Here is a 19013-nt window from a genome sequence, read left to right as displayed (position 1 = left end):
TACATAGGGGAGATATTAGAAATGGAGAAAATAGGAGCACAGAAGCGAGATGGTTTGTGGGGATGGGACAGGGACCGAGCTTGCAGGCTCCAGTGGCTTGCACAAATTACATTGTAACGTGCCATGAAAATAAGAGGAAGGAAGGTAGATAGGCCACGCGAGAGGAGCTGAAGGGTAGTAGAAAGGAACAGATGGTAAAGGAGGGAGGGAAGGGTGGTGGTGGAAAGGAATAGAACAGACATTGAAGGAGGGTGGAGAGGAACAGACCCCCAAGGGAAATGTGGAAGACAGAGTGGGAAGAAGACAGATGCCAGACTATGCGGGAGCGGAGGGAAGAAGATGGGTGCTAGACCAATTGGGGGGGGGGGTTAAGGGAGAGGCACAGTAACAGCAAATGGAAGACGCAGAGAGAAGACACACAGTGGATGGAAGGAATTCAATGAGAAGATGTGGAAAGCAGAAACCAGACAACAAAGGTAGAAAAAAAAATTATATTTATTTATTTATTTTTTGCTTTAGGATAAAATAGTATATTAGTTGTGTTGATAAAAATTTATAAACAAAGCCCTGCCAGCTGAACATCTCTTTCTCTAGTTCAGCAGCAGGAACTTTGATTTATAAGAAAGGAATAAGCTAAATATTACAGTACTAAGGCTTATATGGATGCAGCGGGGACGGTGACGGGGCGGTGAATGGGATGGCAGTGGCGGTGACGGGGCGGTGAAAGGGATGGCGGTGACGGTGACGGGGCGGTGAAGGGAACGGCGGTGACGGGGCGGTGCAGAGGATGGTGGGCCGGTGACGGGGCGGTGACGGGGACAGATTTTTTCCCCGTGTCATTCTCTAATTAGAAAGAGAATTTAACAGTTTGGAGGAGGGACAGGCAGCCTGTCTCTGTTTAATAGTTTTGTAGGAGTTGGCAGAGAATTTCTCTGAGCAGCTGGTTATCTCTGTTTAGAATTACATATTTTCCAAATCAAAAAAAGAGGATGTTTGACACTGACCCCGCCCATGCCCCGCTCACCCCTGCCCCATCCTTCTTCTTCTTTGGTGCCGCTGAGAATTATCAGGTTACTTTCCATAGTGGTGCCAATACAGGGTCCTGGGGGGGAGGGAGCGAATGAAGCGGCTGGCAGTTTATAATCCAGATATTTCTCAGTGTTATGGGGTGAGAGAGCAGTGGTCCCTAAACTGGAGACCTGGCTCTACCCGAGCTCCCTGCCTCCAGCACCAAAAGTAGGTGTGGGATGGTGGTAGAAGCTGAACCATGTTGAAGAGAATCGCTACTGCTTGTGCTGGTCTCTGGAAAGTAAGGCTTCTGTGGCATCCTAAAGAGCTGTAGATTCTGTGTATGACGACTCCTTTTGTTATTTTGGTGCCAATGTGAAGGTGTTTCTCACTTTGTAGCTACAGTAGTTGGTTTGTTTTTTTAATGTGTCTATGAAGAAGTCCATGGTTAATAAATTTTTCAAATTTAGCTGTCACTTGCAGTGATAATACAGGGTGGGCCACAGAAAAGTAGCCCGCCTCTAATACTGGTTCCAGAAAGATGGTGTTCTCCCTGGAACAGCAAATAGTGATTTTGGAAGGTGCATAGACATGAACGGGGACCACTTTCACCAACTTGTGGGTAAGTGAATAAAAACAATTCACTTGCTCGTTCATCTTGTCATACTATCACCAGAGGTGGGCTACTTTTCCGTGGCCCACTCTATAGTTTGTTTGGCTGTTTATCTCCCCTTTTTTTTTTTTAAATAAAAATCTAGTGAGTGAGGAGAGAGAGGGGAGAGCTGTGACCATTAGGAGCGGCTGAAGAAAAAATTGAGTATCAAGGGGAAGAGTCACTGAAGGCCGGAGTCCCTGCATATTCTCAGTAAGCCAAAAGCTTTCTATTGTTATATGTCAGCACCAACAAAAAACAATGTGGAGAAATGATGTTCCTGAGAGTCCACTTTATTAATCTTAAAATAATATTAAAATTTGGCAAACTACATAAAAACCTAATGTGCTATTGTGCAGAAATGAAAGATGTTATGACTGATGGTATGATATATCAATATGTGATTGGAGCCAGTGAAAATACGGTGAGGAACTGGTGATAAGATTATATTATTCATAGGACCCCTGAAGAAGACATTCTGTCGAAACACGGACCGTGTTGGGTCCAGGGTCCAAAGCTTTTCAGCGGACTGCGTCCTAGAGGTTTTTATGTGGTTTGCCAAATTTTAATATTATTTTAAGATTAATAAAGTTCATCTCAGGAACATCATTTCTCCACATTGTTTTTTGTTTCTTCTTGGATTTGTCTGTGAAGATCATTGGGTCAATTCTCTTGATTTATGTGAGAGAACTGACATGCAGGATCAATCTTAGAACTTCACCAACAAGTGTGCCTACATCTCCCCTACTTGTCTTTAGAGAAGTGAGGGTTCAATTCCACTGCTGAAATCCAACCCAAGATGAACAAAATATGGCTTGTAAATAAGAAATAAACATATAAAAAAAGCCAGTTTTTACAATTTGTCTGACCCACAAAAGGAAAGAAAGAAAAGTAGGGCATTTTGAATTCATTATTTAATTCTTGACAAGAGCACAGAAAGTTCAGCACTTTCTACATTGATTCAGTTCCCATATTTGTCTTTATTAAAGAAAATTGGAAATGAAAACCATGCTATTCAAGAAATCTTTGAAGACAAACTAACACCACAAGACATCCCAATTCTCTGAAACAACCCACTCTTCTCTTCAATTCCTCTGGAAATGGCCAGATAACTTCTTTTGTAATCTGCCTTGAACCGCAAGGTATTGGTGGAATAGAAATCACTAATGTAATATAATGAACATTATCTGTTTGATGTTAGGTTTGGCTTCACACTGAGAAAAGCACTAATGTGCTACTGGTTTGCTTTCAAAGCAAAGAAATTGACCCTGGGAGATCCACAGAGAAGAAAATCCAAGAGAAACAAAAAACACTGTGGAGTGATGAACAGTCCATGTTTCAACAAGATAATCTTCTTCAGGGGTCATATAACTGATAGGGTAACATCGGAATAATATATAAACAAATAAAAACAATCTCTGTGTTGGTGAATCTAAGGATGCAAGTGGCATCATGTATAGAGGTGATATATTGCAAGAGTCAAAAAATATATAGGTGACTGATGAGATCTGAGAATAATTGAAACTAGTGAAAAAATGTGACCAAGCTTGTAAAAGTGAAGATGATAGATAAGAATGAAGGTGATGAATGAAAAGTGGAGAGTTACTCTGATGAAATAAATACGGTTACTAGTACGTGAAATTAATTATAAAAACACAAAGGTGTGGAAAAGGAAAAAAAGGAAGGGGAAAAACCCTGTTCAAAAAGAAAAGGGAATAATCACTGTACAGGGCAAGATACATACCCTGATAGTCCTATGTTAGTAGATAGGTGGAAAAACTAATCAATCCAAAAGAACTACAATTTAAAATTTAAATGATTAAAAACACATATAAAACATCCAAAGCTCTAGAAAACTAAAATGTATATTCAATAGGTATATTAGAATTAAAAGAATAAAAAGCTCATATGTTATAGCTCATCCAATAGAAATTCATATCTAAAAATAAAAATGGAAATAGCATATAAATGTGTTCTTGCATTCTAAAAAAATGGAATGAATGAGGCATGTCAAAAGGAAATGTATTACTGAATCAAGCTGACCAAACTAAACAGTAGGAGATAAAATCATATGTCAGCCAAATATATTGCTAAAACAAGCTAACAATGCCCTACTTAAAGAACAAGGAGAAATTAGGTTCTTACCTGCTAATTTACTTTCTTTTAGCTTCTCCAGAACAGTAGAGGTTAATCTTTATGAATCTTCTTTCAGTCTCCACCTGCTGGTCATGATTGGATATATATCCCATTCGTAAAGATTAACCTCTACTGGTCTGGAGAGTGCTAAAGAAACAAAAGTATCATTATATTGCATTGCAAAAAAAAAAAAAGGGGAGTGGGACATAAAAAGAAATATGATACTTGAGGAGAAAGGAATGAAATCAATACTTAAGGAGAAAGGAAGGAATAAAGTAAAAACAATGTGAGATCAAGTCATATATAAGCCAAACACGATATGTCAAAACAAAGAGGCCGAAGGGATAGATAATAAAACAAGACAAGATATATAAGAGAACTCAAAACTATCACGTGACAAAAAATAGAGTTTATAAAAGATGGAATAAAAGTGAAAAGATTGTAGTGTACATTAAAAACAAAAAAATTATAAAAAATTATAAATAAATAAGTAGCAGATAACCAACTTTGAATAGGTAGTGATTAATTAGGGACAAAGTTGCTAGTACATGAGTCTTACCTTGTGGGGATAAACTCAAATTACTAAAGCTTAAAAAAACCTGTGAGAAAGAAGCTTTCCGGTGAGAAGGTCTAATATACTCTAAAAAATCTGAGACTATGCACATAAGTAAAATGATTTATAAATTGATCCACCATCCCTTAGAAAACACATGAAGCAGAAATCCAAATGATTAGGAGAGCCATACAAACCTGCAGATCCAGAACTACACTGGGCTGGAAAAATACAACAACTCAAAAAGAACCTTACCAGTTCCGGAGGACATGAGGAACTACAGTATAAAATCAAAATAAAAGCCGAAAACGTGCAACTGCAAGGATAAGAAAACCACGGAGAAACGAAAAGAGGCTGGCTCAGAAAAAATAAAGGCACAATCAAAGGAACTTACCAATTGTGTGGAAATTTGCAGAGAATGCGCTACCGAAACCAAAAGCAATAAGAACGAACATGGGAATTGGTGCCATTTTATATCCGTAGGAAAAGGAGCTCAGCTTACCGTGATTGGTTGAATTGTACATGTGATGAAAGAGGAGGGGCTAAGAGATCAAGGAATGTATTGAGAACTTAATGATGTAAAAAACCACACACGGATGAATTAAGAAACTAAAACTATATTTAAAGGGATAAAAATACTTAAAGAAATAAAACTTAAAGGATAAAGAGGGACAGTTAACAAGGACTTCTATTAGAAAGTTATCCAATCGAAATTAGCACAGTCTGAAAAAGAATAGTGAAGGTAGGAGAAAACATTAATTAATGAGTTGTGAAGCTTAAAGGAAAAATGAGGAAAGTATGAAAGGGAAATTGTCAATGAAGAATAAATAGTGCCTGTGTGATGAGAGAATTAGTGGAAAAAATATATACGATGAGGGAAAAAATGTAGATGGACAAAAACATCTGATGTGAATAAATGCGTGAATCATGAAAGAATGTGATAAGCTTAGAAGTGATTATTATTATTATTTATTATTATTATTTTATTAGGATTTTTTAATATACCGCCTATCAAGGTTATCTAAGCGGTTTTTACAATCAGGTACTCAAGCATTTTTCCCTCTCTGTCCCGGTGGGCTCACAATCTATCTAACGTACCTGTTATCTGTGGTGAATGTGGCTAATTGTGTGTTGAACCTAATGATTAAACTGGTGCACCTAAGGTGGAAAAAGGAATTGTAAAAATAAGCTGAGGTAATGAGAAAATGTGATAAACATGAATTCCTTATGAAAAAAAAGGAAACTGATAAACCTGAATTCCTAATGAAAAAAAACCATAATGCAAAAGGCATATTAAAATAAAATAACACGTGCATTAAAACATTCAAGAGGTACTAGTGTGCTCACTTATAGTGATATGGCTAAATGTGTAACAAACCTAATGATTGAACTAGTGCATCTAAGGTAAATGAGGGAAATGCTGACTAAGCGTGAATTCCTTCTAAAAAATAGCCCATAATGCAATAAGCTTATTACACTGAAAAAAGGCACTAAGGGCTTCTTTTACAAAAGCTGCACTAACAACTACTGTGTGGTAAAGACTCTGACATCCATTAATTCCCTATGGACATCGGAGCAATTACTGCAGCAGTCGGATCCTCCATGGAGACTGAACCCTGCATGAGTAAGTCCAGATGTGAGCTCTGCCGAACGCTGCAACCTCTGTGCAGACACATGAGATCTGCATACCACAGTCTGTGAGGCCAATCCAGAGCCACCAGAATGATGCAGCCCAGATGGACAGTGATCCACCGAATGACCCCCCACCTATTATCGGTCAAGGAAAGACATACAGGATAATCTCCTGAGGCCATGGCTGCACCAGAGCATCGAGCCCCTCGTTTTCAGGCTTGGATCTTTGACTGGAGAAACAATCCGCTTTCTTGCTTCTTGCCATGGCCAAGAAGTTGAACATGGCTGACCCCATCGGTGCAATATGGCTCTGAACGCTGCGCAGACAGAGTCCCCTAGCCCTGATCCAGAATCTGTCAGCTGAGGAAATCTGCCTGAATATTGTCTACTCCCACTACATGCGCTGCCGTCAATAATAATAATAATAACTTTATTTTTCTATATCACAGAAGAATTGATGTCAGAGGGAGAGCTGACGGGGTCTCAAGGAGCATATTGTTGACTGCCACGAGCAACAACTTCAATTAGAGATATGGGGAAAGGGAGAGGAAGGGGGCACACACAACAGGCAGGATCAGGGAATGGGGAAGGAGCAGGGGGGCGCGTGCAGCAGGTGAGAGCGGGATGGAGATGAGGGTGGGGGAGGGGCAGATTTGGACTGCTTAGGGGGAGAACGTCTGTTCTGAAACTCAGACCACAAAAATTTCCTGAAGTCTGAAAAAGTGTCTGGCTCCTGGGGCGTAGCACCACCCTTAGATGACTTAAATTTACGTTTCTTAGGCTGTGGAGTATCCGCAGCCAGGCAGACAAACTACCAGCTGTGCAAAGCCCCGAAAGCAAGGAAAGCCACACTGCCAGGCTAGCTGAGTGTTTAGTCACCTGGTTCAGCAGGAGAGAGGCTAAGCTGGATGCTTCCACCTCCCCTGGCTGTGCCACACAGCATGTGGTGCAAGGACGCTTTACAAGCACTAAATTTGCGCTTTCCTGGCAAGAATCTATATAATGAGAACTCAAGAACTCCATCCCAACAAGTTTCTATGCAAAATTTGCAGTTTTGGAGAAACAGGGAGCTGTAGGAAAAAAAAAAAAAAAAATATCGCTAAAAATCCAAGATGGCCGCCATCAAGAAATTTGCGCCAAAATCATGATATTTTTCCACATTTCCCAAACTCAAAAAATAGCAACTTTTAGGATTTTTTTTAGGCAGGGGAACATTCAGAAACACTAAAAACCCCACTTTTCCATCCTCCCCCGATTCACCTCACATAGGGTTACCAGACATCTGGATTTCCCCAGACATGTCCTCCTTTTGAGGACATGTCCGGGGGTCCAGCCTGCCTCAGCTCTCACAGTAGCTGGATGAGAAATTCACTGCCTCAATGCTGGGAATACTTCTGCAAAGCTGATATTCGTGCTGCCAGTCAGACCCTATGCTTGATTATACCTCCACCACTGCAGACCAATAAGTGCGCACCGGGATGGGTGGAGGCAAGAAGACGCAGCTGGCCCCTGGCGAGACACCACTGAGTCTCCTAAGGGCAGCCAACAGCCTTCACTTGACCCCTGCTTAACAGTAGATGAGACCACTTCGGGGAGGCCCTGAGCTCCTGAGAAAACTATGCAGGCTAGCTAACAGGTACTCAGTGGGATCAGCCTGTCAGCTACAGACCGAAGTCTGTGTGTTCTCATAGCAGGCAGAGCTGAAAAAACACTCCAAGCACAAGAATCCACAAAAAAGGGATGAAAAAACACACTGAATAAAATAATAAAATGGGGAGAGCAGAACAAACACTCCTGCAGGCACACGTGCAGAAGGAAAGAACTGTAGGTGGAGCTAAAGAGCCCAGTGAAGTACATCAGAGACAAGAGGAAAAATATGGAGTGGATTCCTTCTGCAGTTGCAAGTGGGCTATAGGGATATTACCCATCTGTCTAGAATGTCTCACCTATTGCACTGGGATTTAGCCAGTTGAGAATGGCCCCTGGCTGGCTAAGTACCTTTTGACCAGCTAAACTCTGATATTAAGCGGGAGGTAGCTGGCTATCACCTGCTGAATATACTGCTCGCTGGAATAGCTAGTGACCGGCTTTGTCAGGCAACATAGCCAGTCACTGCCAATATGTAGCGGCTGGCCAGCTAAGTCTAATAGTTAGACCTGCTTTTCAGGTGGGTCTTTCTATCTTTCACCACTTTGTCTTAGCCGGTCTGCTGATGAATAGTGGCTTGACCAGTTTAGTCTGAGGCAGAAAACTTGGATTCTCATATTCAATGCCGGTGGCTGGATACAGCCCCGACATTGAATATCTTTAATCACCATGGACCACAGGCGGTAGCCGAGCTGCCTCCCACAGTCTCAATATCAGGCTTGAAATCACTTTTTACACTGGATATGAGGTAACTTCTAAAATATTAATAACTTATGAAATGCAGGATGCAGGAGTAAGGAAAAAAACTACAATAAAGCAGAATAGTTAAAAATATTGGAATTCTGCTCTGAGGAATGTGGACAGTTTACATACCATTGTTATGACCTTCACAGAGAAGCTGTAAAAATCTAAACAGATCCCGAGTAAACTCATCATTCTGAAGCACTTTCTCACCTTGAAAAAAGAATAGGCATGAAATCAATAACATTGTTAATCATGCTATGAAGCAGAGATTGTCTCCTTCATATTTGAGGGGGGTACTGAAAAATTCTAAGCCCAACCAACCAACTTCCAAAATTCTGAGGGTTATTTTGCCACTGTAGCTGAAAAGTGTTATCTTATTTTGTTAAGTGCCAATTTGCAGCAACAAAATTTTATGTTTTGACATTGTTTCAGATCATTGATAGAACCATATCCACATCATTCTCTTTTCGTTTGGGCTGAGAACTTGTCAGCACCCCCTTGTAATCAACTCCTTGGAAGGGAGTAGAGCACTACCAAAATGAGACCGGTACGACTGTATTGAATGGAGGCAATTCTGTAACTGGGCACATCCTGTTTGGCACCTTGATACCACGCAGTAAGGAACAGATTCAGTAAATGGCACCCAAAGTTAAGTGACATTAAGATCAGTGCTTAACAACCTTTATAGAATAGTGCTTAGAACAGATTCCTGCGCCTAGTCTTGGACACAGAGAACTTAACGCCTGCTGAAACCTGGTGTTCATGCATGCACACAACTTAAAAAGATCACTGAAGTGCGTTGGGGCTTCTGAATGAGGAATCTCCTTGCAACAGTCTTGAGCAAAACATGAATTCATGTTGGAGACCTCCCAAAGATTTTTTTTTAAAAGATGAGTAACTTTTGATATTAAATAGTATTTAATATTATTATTCTATTAGTTATTTATATACTGCCTATCAAGGTTATCTAAGTGGTTTGCAATCAGATACTTAAGCATTTTCCCTGTCTGTCCCAGTGGGCTCAATGGAGGATTGAGTGATTTGCCCAGGGTCACAAGGAGCAGTGTGAGATTTGAGCCCACAACCTCAGGTTGCTGAGGCTCTAGCTCTAACCACTAGACCACTCCTTCCTAAACTTTATTCAGAAATTGGATGACAATAATATCACTGTTAATAATATTAATAGGCCGATGAGGAGGCTGGCTTTGAAAATAGTCATATTTATAAAATTTGTGATATGAGTAAAGCTGCTGAGGTCTGATGAGTTAGGATCTCCGTGGCTCGGAATTTGAATGAATTTACTTGCACACAAGTAATGGCAGTTGTGGTTAAATTAGCCTATGACACCGTATTGTTTGGCATGTCAATGAGGGCTAAAAGCCAAATATCCTCTAATAACAATAAGCTTCTACTCATTATGACAGGGGTTGCCATACATATATATTGATACGTATTGTAGAATATAGTTACTAACAGGGATTCATTCAGGCCACGTACATAAACAAAGTTGACATAACATAACAATTGAGGTTTATTTTTCTCCGTTTTAATACTTTTTTGTTATGTTATGTCAACTTTGTTTATGTACGTGGCCTGAATGAATCCCTGTTAGTAACTATATTCTACAATACGTATCAATATATATTTATTAGTCATTACGATTGTATCCCAGAAATTTGTTAGGGGTTGCCATACAACAGATTACGAATAATTGGAAAAATTGGGATAGGCTGAATTATAGCTTTTGGTGGAACTCTTTGTGTCACATATTCAAAATGGAAAGGATAATTGCCATGCAGCAGGAAAATTTTATGAAATTTCAGGTTATTTGGGAGCCATTAACAAGATACTGTAAAGATTGAAATTACTGCATAGAATAAATATTACACTTTTCCCGTTTGTTCATACACGTCCAGGGTGGGGTGGGAATATTTTATGATTTCTTTTCCTTATGAATAACTGTTGGGTATAAGGGAGGGGGAGATATTTAATGCGAGTTAGAATTTGATGATATATTAAGTGATGTTAAAGTATAAACGACTGTATTATATGTTACACTTATTGTGAGCTTTAAAAATGAATAAAGATTAATAATAAAAAAAACAAAAAAGAATTTACTTGCACACAAGTAATGGCAGTTGGTGGTTAAATGACCCTATTCTATAACAATATGTCTAAATTTTGGGAATGCCCCTGACCTGCTCCTCTCCTGGCATGGAGTGTTATAGAAAAGCGCTTAGGCAGGTCCACATGTAAGTCCTAATTAGTGTCAATTAATGTCAGTAATTGATTGCTAATGGCTCATTAACTAATTAGGACACTTGGAAAACCATGAAATTATTCAGTACTGTATAGTCCTAAAATGAGAGCTGAGTGACATGCTATCCATCAGTGCTGGAGTATGGAGCCATGCGGTGGATGACTGGGGGATATGCTGCTCTAACTGAATGGATGGCGGTGAATAGAGCAGAGATGAAAGCACATGCATTAGTTAATCAGCAAACTGTTATCAAAGCTTAGTGTGATAACCCCTCCTGGCTACACCTACAAGAAGTTTGAACAGACATTCAGTTCTAGAAGTGTTCTACTAGGATTAGTAATGCTTGGTGCATTAACAGCTGTCCACTCAAACGTACCCCGCTCACGGACGATCACTAGGGACCCAGAGAAAGGAGAAGAGAGAGAGAGAGAAGAGATTGTCAGTGAAGAGGAGAACAATGTTCTTTAATTCACATCTTAGTATACTTATGCTGGAAGCTACAAAAATAACCCTTCATTGTGACTTATGTCAACCTTAAGTTTACAAATGAACTGAATGAAAAGGTGAACTTTCTTCTTAAAAATGTTTTCTCATTGTCTGAAAGAAATGGTTTTGATCTTTCTTGATGAGATACTTACATGTTCCTTCTTCAGTCACCATTCCAAGGCCTTCTGCCTTATTCTGTCTCTCAAAGGCATTCAAGTCCAGAACACTGAAACCAAACAAAAGGAGAAGAGCTTCAGTGGTTTGTGCATGGTGCAGAAAGATTGCTGATCTCACTCATAGTCCTCTCTTGCATGAAAGGAAAAAGGAGGTATGTCATATGCTTCTGAAAGGACACACTGAACCAAAGAGTGAACCCATTAAATACTGAACCATAGGGTGAATCATTCTGTCTGAAAGTTACAAGGGTGTTTCTTATTCAAAACATTTTCCAAGGGATGGATATTTACAGGATTGGCAGGATCATAGTGTGCTGAAAAATGATCATCCATTATCACAATACATGAGCAATAAAAGCTAGAGTGTGATTCCTGCTCCCACTCCCAACACACAGAGATCAGCAGGCTCTATACACCCATGGGACAAGATGACAGGATCCTCAGTATTTTACAAAAAACTATCACTGGATTAGTGTCTCAAACTTCACCATCACATATTTCACTAGGTAGGAAAAGGGAGGCAGTGGCGGAGCTGGGGAGATTGGCGCCTGGAGTGCTGGTGTCCCCTTGCTCTTCCCCTGCCCCTGCCACTTGCACCTCTTGAAATGTTTATATCTTCCACCTAATGCTTGCGCCGGCCTCGGATCCCTTTTGACATCATGTCCCGGTCCTGCAACCAAGAAATGATATCGGAAGATGCTGCTCACGCCGGCGAACATTTCAAGAGGTACGTTGGGAGGGGGGAGGGAGAGAAGAGGAGAGTTTCTGGTGCCCCTGCGAAGACAGTGTCCAGGGCAGTCCGCCTCCCCTCCCCCCTTCCTACATCACTGCTGGGAGGTTCTGACCCTGATATGAAAAGTACCCCCAAGTATTTTATAAAAGACTCGATAAGCCCTAAGCTTTTTGCAAAATGTATATAAGGGCAATGGGAAATGCAATTGCTGCCATGTCCTCCAGGAACAGCTGTTTTACACATTCAATTAAAGAGTGGCATTACTTGAGATTTTGAATGTGTAAGTGGCAATTTTTAAAAAAATTGAACCACATAAAGAGTCAGTTAATGAACCAAGAAAAAACTTTTAAAATTGTTGAGGTTGTTTTAAACACCACAGATGTAAGCACAATTACATCCTCAATCTCTTCTGCAAACTCCAAAATGAAGGGCTCCTTTTACTAAGGCACGCTAACTGATTTAGCGCGTGCTAACCAATTTAGCACATGCTAAAGATTAGCGCATGCTAAATGCTAAGGCGCCCATAATGGAGTGTTTAGTGCTTGCGGAAAGTGGGAATCCAGCTGATAAGTTGGTCCAAGCTTTGGTCCTAACAAAACAATGGCCAATCAGGAACTCCCTTAGACTCCTCCCTAAGGAAGTCCCTGATTGGCTGAGGTGCCCCAGGCCCTTCCAAACGGAGGAGCCTGAGGCGCCTCAGCCAATCAGGGCCTAAGGCCTAAGGCCGCTATTGGGCGCTGGCTGGCCGAAGAGTAGGAGCAGGAGGACTTTCCTCCTGCTCCTGAAGATTTTGGCGGTACTTAGGAGCAGGAGGAGGGTTTGGGCACCCCTCCTGCTGCTGAATATGTTGGGGAGCCTTGTCCAAGGAGCAGGAGGGACCGGGCACCCCTCCTGCTCCCAACTATTTTACAGGTACCAGGTTGGTGGGCCGGGCCCGACTGCCTGGGCCGACCAGGGGTGGGCCGGAGGTGGTTGGCCTAGGAGCAGGAGGCACTGAGCACCACTCCTGCTCACAACTTTTTGGTGCTGGGGGTGTGGGCCATTTTGGGAGGGGAACGAGGGCGAGGGAGGGCCGTGCCAGTTGGGGAGGGGGGCGAGGGCCGTGCTGCATGCATTTTTATTTTTACCGCTGATGGCATGAGGGAGTTGGTATCCCTCCTGCTTTTATCTCGGGGGAGGGGGGAGCAGGCGTGGCAGAGCAGGGCAGGCAGGAGAGATCGGGGTCTTGGGGGGTGTCGGGCAGATCTCTCTTGCCCGCTCCTGGACTTTCCTGCTCTCTGCCGCCGTTCCTCGCAGTGCAGGCCCGCTTTAAAACCATGGACTTGCACTGCAGGGAATGGCGGCAGAGAGCAGGCGAGTCCAGGAGCAGGCAAGAAAGATCTGGGCTGGGCTGAGCCCTGACAGCAGTGACAGGAGGCTGCTTCTCCTGTCACTACTGTCAGGGTGTGCGCATGAGAGGAGATCGCTCTGGCCGTGGGTAGGGGGACGTACTAATGATCGTCCCTATTTGCATGCAGGCCTTTACTGAATCAGTTGGCCGGCATGCAAATGGAAACGGATCGTGGACGGTTTGGAGGTTTAGTGAATCCTGGCCTTGGTTAGATCTTCATGAGACAGTTTCAAAATGATTTAAGGTTTCAGATGAAGATTTGGGTATTCTGATTGGTTGTGGGGAGCTGGTGTTTGTTATGATTACCTTGTAATCTGAGAACAAAAGGTTTACAATGAACATCACTAGGCAAGTGAATACTTGTATCTGTGGGCCCACTATTGAAAAAAATTGGATGCCCCTGTGCTGTATAATAGCAGTACCCCTCAGCACATCTTGAAAACTGACATGTGGGATCTCTCAAGAGAGAGAAAGAGATAATAGTTACTGCGGATAGGCAGACTAGATGGGCCATTTGGCCTTTATCTGCCGTCATGTTTCTAAGTTAAGCCAATTGCATAAATCTATAATTCTTTTAATGTGTTATTGTGAATAAATTACCACATTTGCCATTGCTAGTAAAAATTGAATGCTTTCGCAAGCTATTCAGTTGTGCAGCCTCATTACCGATGCTGACTGATGCCTGTAAAAAAAAATTATAGTCTTAACCTTATATAATCCAACCTGTTGCCATTGTGCTTGATTACTGTTTTGCAAAACATTATAGATCACAAAAGGCACATCACTATCTCTAGACTTAAAAATCTGCAAGCACAAATCTGCTGTTACCTGCAAGACTGCATTAGGCCCGATAAACTCTGGAAGAATCCAGCATCTCTCTTCTCCTTCAGGTAGTCCAGCATTTTCTATGTAAAAATTAAAAACAAGCAATCCTCCTGTGATGCTGATAGGAAATAACACAGTAGATAACACATAAAGAACATTTGGCCCTTTCAGTCAACAGATAGAGGATAATATTCAAAGCAATTTAAATGGCTTGGAGAGGCTCCTGACTGCCTAAATCACCTGTGAGAGGCTAATTGCTGAGATTCAGTTGTACTTTACCGGCAAGTGCCATTGAATATCAGCACTGACCGCTAAATTGAAAGCAAGCTATTTTGCGGATGGTTTGGGGTGGAGTTGGCAGTTATGTGGTTAAGAACTGTTATTCAGCATTTATCCACCTAAGTTAAGTGGCCAAATCAGACCGCATAAAATAATACACTGTAAAAGTTAAATATGTATCACCTTTTCCAAAGTTTTTGTGACAAATGAGAGGTTTCATATTGATATATAAATTGCTGGAGGGGGTCAAGTTTGGAATCTTCCAAAATTGGTCTAATAATGGCTGACTTTGAATGAGGAAGAACAATCTAGTCTTAATAATACACAGCAATAGAGGAAGGAGTCCATGAGTAGAAATATCTATGCAAGATGATGGAAGATGATCCAACGGACACATTTTCTTTTTGGTGGGAGTGAAAATTTTTGTAAAGGCTGTAAAAGAAGGTCAGTTAAAGGTAGTTCAGGTGTTGCACAAAGTAAGCGGATTGCTGGGAGAGATAATAGTTTATGGAAAAAGGGGCAAGGGAGGAGGAAACAGTAGGTGTATCATTTGGATTTGTAGAAGGATCCATAAGTTATAGTCTAAGTTGAGAAATCTTATCTGAAAATTGAGTAGCCAAGTCCAAGATTCCTAATCCTGAAGTATTATCAGAGGAAACAGTTGCAAGCCTACAGAGCATAGAGAAAAGTACAGTGGTGCCTCGCATAACGAACGCCTCGCACAGCGAACGCTGCACACAACGAACTTCATGTCTTGATTCATACAACGAACTTCGTTTCACACAACGAAGTCGCCCGAGCTTCCACGATCGCTGCCGATGTATTGAATCCTTCCGCGCAGGCACTGCAGGCAGTCATTAGTCACTGCGCTTAACGCGTTTCACATAACGAACTTTTCGCATAACAAACTTGCTCCTGGAACGAATTAAGTTCGTTGTGTGAGGCACCACTGTACTCTTGGGTAAGTCAGGGTTTTGTCAATGAGATTAGAATACAGTAACAAAGACCTCTGAGCTCTGAGAAATGAACAATACAGTCAATGTAAGGCCAGAAAATCATGTAGATTATCCGTAGGAGGGGAAAGTGTTGTGGAATTCTTTGTCAAATAGTTTGTGACATGATCAAGATGCACAGGTATTCAGAAAGCAGTTAAGTACATTTTTGTTCAGGTTTTTAATCTTCATATGTAATAGTACCCTGCCTAGAAGATTCAATTAGCTGGTTCTAATCTAATCTAATCTAATCTAATCCTTAAATATTAGGATAGGTGGACATTTCAGAAAGCTAATAGGATGCCCAATTAGATTTTTTTTAATTTAGTTTTGTTTTTATTTCTTCAGGTATTTACATTTTGTATTCATAAGGTTACAACAAAAAAATAGCTTGTACTTGACAAGAATGGTTCCTCTATGTTTAGCCTTTTAGAGATATTATAAAAGGTCAATCAGTTTAAAAAGACAAGTAGATGTCTAGTTAGGCACTATTTTATAAAGACACATATGTGCTTGTTTTCAAAGCACATAGATGTCTCAAAATGCCCCGAAAAAGTCCATCTACCCAAAACATCTAAATAGCAACATCACAGTTCATCCAAACAGCAAGGGGACATGTTAGGGGTGTGTAGGAGGCATGTTTTGGCCAGGATTAGGGAAGGCACAAAAATAGGATGTCCGATAGCGATAACTGAATGGAAAGAAACATCCAAGTTTTAGATTTTGGACGTCCTAACTTAGACCTGTTTCAATCAAATCTAGGGTAAAGAAAATGTGCTTTGATTGAGCAGCAGTGATTTAGGCATGACCCCTCTGTAATTTCCCAGTGGTTACTGCCCCTTCCCTCTCCCCTGAAAGTGAAACTGGAAAGGAAAGTCTCAGGTATTCTGACAAAAGCAAGAAGTCCGAGGAGTATCCTAGTAGTTAGTACAGTGGGCTTTAAACCAAGGGACCCTGGTTCAAACTCCACTTTAACTTTTTTTTTTTTTTTTTTTTAAGATTGTGAGCCCTCTAAAACAGTGGTTCTCAACCCTGTCCTGGAGGACCACTAGGCCAATCGGGTTTTCAGGATAGCCCTAATGAATATGCATGAGAGAGATTTGCATATAATGGAAGCGAGAGGCATGCAAATCTGCTCCATGCACATTCATTAGGGCTATCCCAAAAACCCGACTGACTGGTGGACCTCCAAGACAGGGTTGGGAACCACTGGTTTAAAGTCCACTTGACTAACTACTAGGCTATCCCTATGCTCTGCCTAGGCATCTGTTGGCCAATTTTCTCAAAATGATGCCACAGAGAAGCATATCTATCCCAGGATATTAGCCATTTATAAGTTAGGTGATTCATTTTGGAAAATCTGGATGTTTTTCCTGTTTGAAATTGGCTGTGAAATAGATTAGATTTTTTGGATGTTATGAGCAAGACATCCCAATACTGACTTAGATGAGTTTTTGAAAAATGCCCTTCATAGACACTTATATATTTTTGCTAGTGTAATGCGCTGAGCCAACCTTTGCATTGGTGCTCCTAATCCCCCAATCTGTTAACTCTCTCCTTCTCCCCTGCCCCCCTCCATACACCTGTAATCCAGTATCTGACCCTTTCACTAAGTTTTCCCCTCCTGCAGGACCAGGAAATGCATTGGCACAGAGAACTGATGATAAAGGGTGCCAAAATCCCAGTCCAATATCTATCCCTCTAGAACAGTGGTCTCAAACTCAAACCCTTTGCAGGGCCACATTTTGGATTTGTAGGTACTTGGAGGACCTCAGAAAAAAAAAAATAGTTAATGTCTTATTAAAGAAATGACAATTTTTGCACGAGGTAAAACTTTTTATAGTTTATAAATCTTTCCTTTTGGCTAAGTCTTAATAATAATATTGTAATTTATAGCTAAAGAGACATATGATCAAGAAACTGTTTTATTTTACTTTTTTGATTATGATAAACATACCAAGGGCCTCAAAATAGTACCTGGCGGGCCGCAAGTTTGAGACCACTGCTCTAGAAGTTTGAAGGAAGACCTCTCTGGGATTTTGGCATAGAACCATGAAGGCAGATTGAGGCCAAATGGCCCATCTAGTCTGCCTATCTGTGGCATCAACTATCTCCTCCTCTCCCTAAGGGATCCCATGTGCCTGTCCCACGCTTTTTTGAACTCAGACACAGTCTTTGTCTTCACCACCTCTACTGGGAGACTATTCCATGCACCTACCACCCATTCTGTAAAAAAAGTATTTTCTTAGATTACTTTTGAGCTTATCATCTTTATTACTAGCGCCCTGGGCCAGGGCCTCCTTGTTCCTAGGTTGAGCAAGCCCTGAGTGCAAGCAACAGAAATCTTCTCTATGTTGCAGATGTGGAGACTTAACACATGCTGCTAATCAAGTGTAAATATCTGTGCCTACATTATTCAAATATCCACATAGATTAAAGCATTTTATAATCTGCATGTGTATTTGCCAATTCTGCCTGTGCTCTACCCAAATTCCAATCTGTGAATATGCCTACCACCAAAGTGTATGCCTTGTCAATATCGATCAGAAGTCAGGCTAATTAGGTCAGAAAAAAAATTGAAGGCATGATTGTTTGATAAGTATTTGGGATAATTTTATTTCCTCGCTTCATGCAACTAATTTTAAACTTACTTCTGGGTTCTTTCTAATTTTTATTTATATACTGTATTTTAATGGGCATCGGAGCGCTTGCTGCGCAGCAGCTGCTACCAAGGCTTTGTAAAAAGGGGGAGGGGATAATCTTTTGTAAACTGATCATAAACTAAAGGCACAGATGTATATCAATCGATTGTTGCTGTGGTTCATGGCCTTGTGAGTATTTTTAGGTCAATTAGTGTTTTAGTGGGCTATCCTGAAAACCCCATCTAACTGGGTGTGTCAAGAGGACTAGAAACCTTTGCCATAGGTTTAGGCAGCTATTCCTGAGCCTAATTATAGGAATTTAACCCCGCCCCCTTTTTAATCAAACTGCGGAAAAGGTTTTTTTTTACTGCGGGCTGGTGAGGTAAGTTCTCCGATGCTCATAGGAATTCCACGAGCATTAGAGTATTTACCGTGCCAGCTTGTGCTATAAACCTCTAGTGCAGTTTAATAAAAAGGGCCCTAAATTAGGTTAAAGAAGAATAATTAAATGCCTATCTCTGCATTTCTGTCTATCTGTTTTGAGGCATATGAATTTAGATGTCAAAATTCGGTTCATAGTCAGTGGCGTGCAAGATGCCAGCACGCTGACAATCCAGCGCCGACAATTCGGTGCAAGACAGACGCGCGCGGGGGAAAAAGTAATTTTTAAAGAGCTCCGACGGGGGGGTTTGGGGTGGCAACCCCCCACTTTATTGGTTAGTGTTCGCGCGGGGGCGGGGGGGGGGGGTTGGAAACCTCCATTATAGCAAAAATGGAACTTTTCTGATTTTTTGGGGGAAAAGTTCCGTTTTCTCTATAATGTGGGGGGTTTCACCCCCTACACCCCCCTGCAACGGC

General features: G+C 41.3%; 1 protein-coding gene across 2 annotated transcripts in view; it reads right to left on the bottom strand.

Moving 5' to 3' along the window:
- Window positions 1–19013, bottom strand: part of RYR3 (ryanodine receptor 3) — a 693107-nt gene that overhangs the window by 109418 nt on the left and 564676 nt on the right. The window contains exons 80-83 of one of the 2 annotated variants that reach the window (XM_033952387.1): window positions 14246–14322; window positions 11271–11344; window positions 11009–11026; window positions 8502–8582 (exon numbers count right to left, since the gene is read on the bottom strand). In XM_033952387.1, the coding sequence (XP_033808278.1) occupies window positions 8502–8582; window positions 11009–11026; window positions 11271–11344; window positions 14246–14322 (250 nt within the window). The remainder of the gene's footprint in view (window positions 1–8501; window positions 8583–11008; window positions 11027–11270; window positions 11345–14245; window positions 14323–19013) is intronic. The other variant, XM_033952388.1, reaches the window with a different exon arrangement.

The sequence above is a fragment of the Geotrypetes seraphini genome, chromosome 7 (genome assembly GCF_902459505.1).
Source record: "Geotrypetes seraphini chromosome 7, aGeoSer1.1, whole genome shotgun sequence".
In the NCBI taxonomy this organism is placed as follows: Eukaryota; Metazoa; Chordata; class Amphibia; order Gymnophiona; family Dermophiidae; genus Geotrypetes; species Geotrypetes seraphini.
The sequence above is the reverse complement of the archived record's forward strand: the minus strand, read 5'-3'. Positions and strand labels throughout refer to the sequence as shown.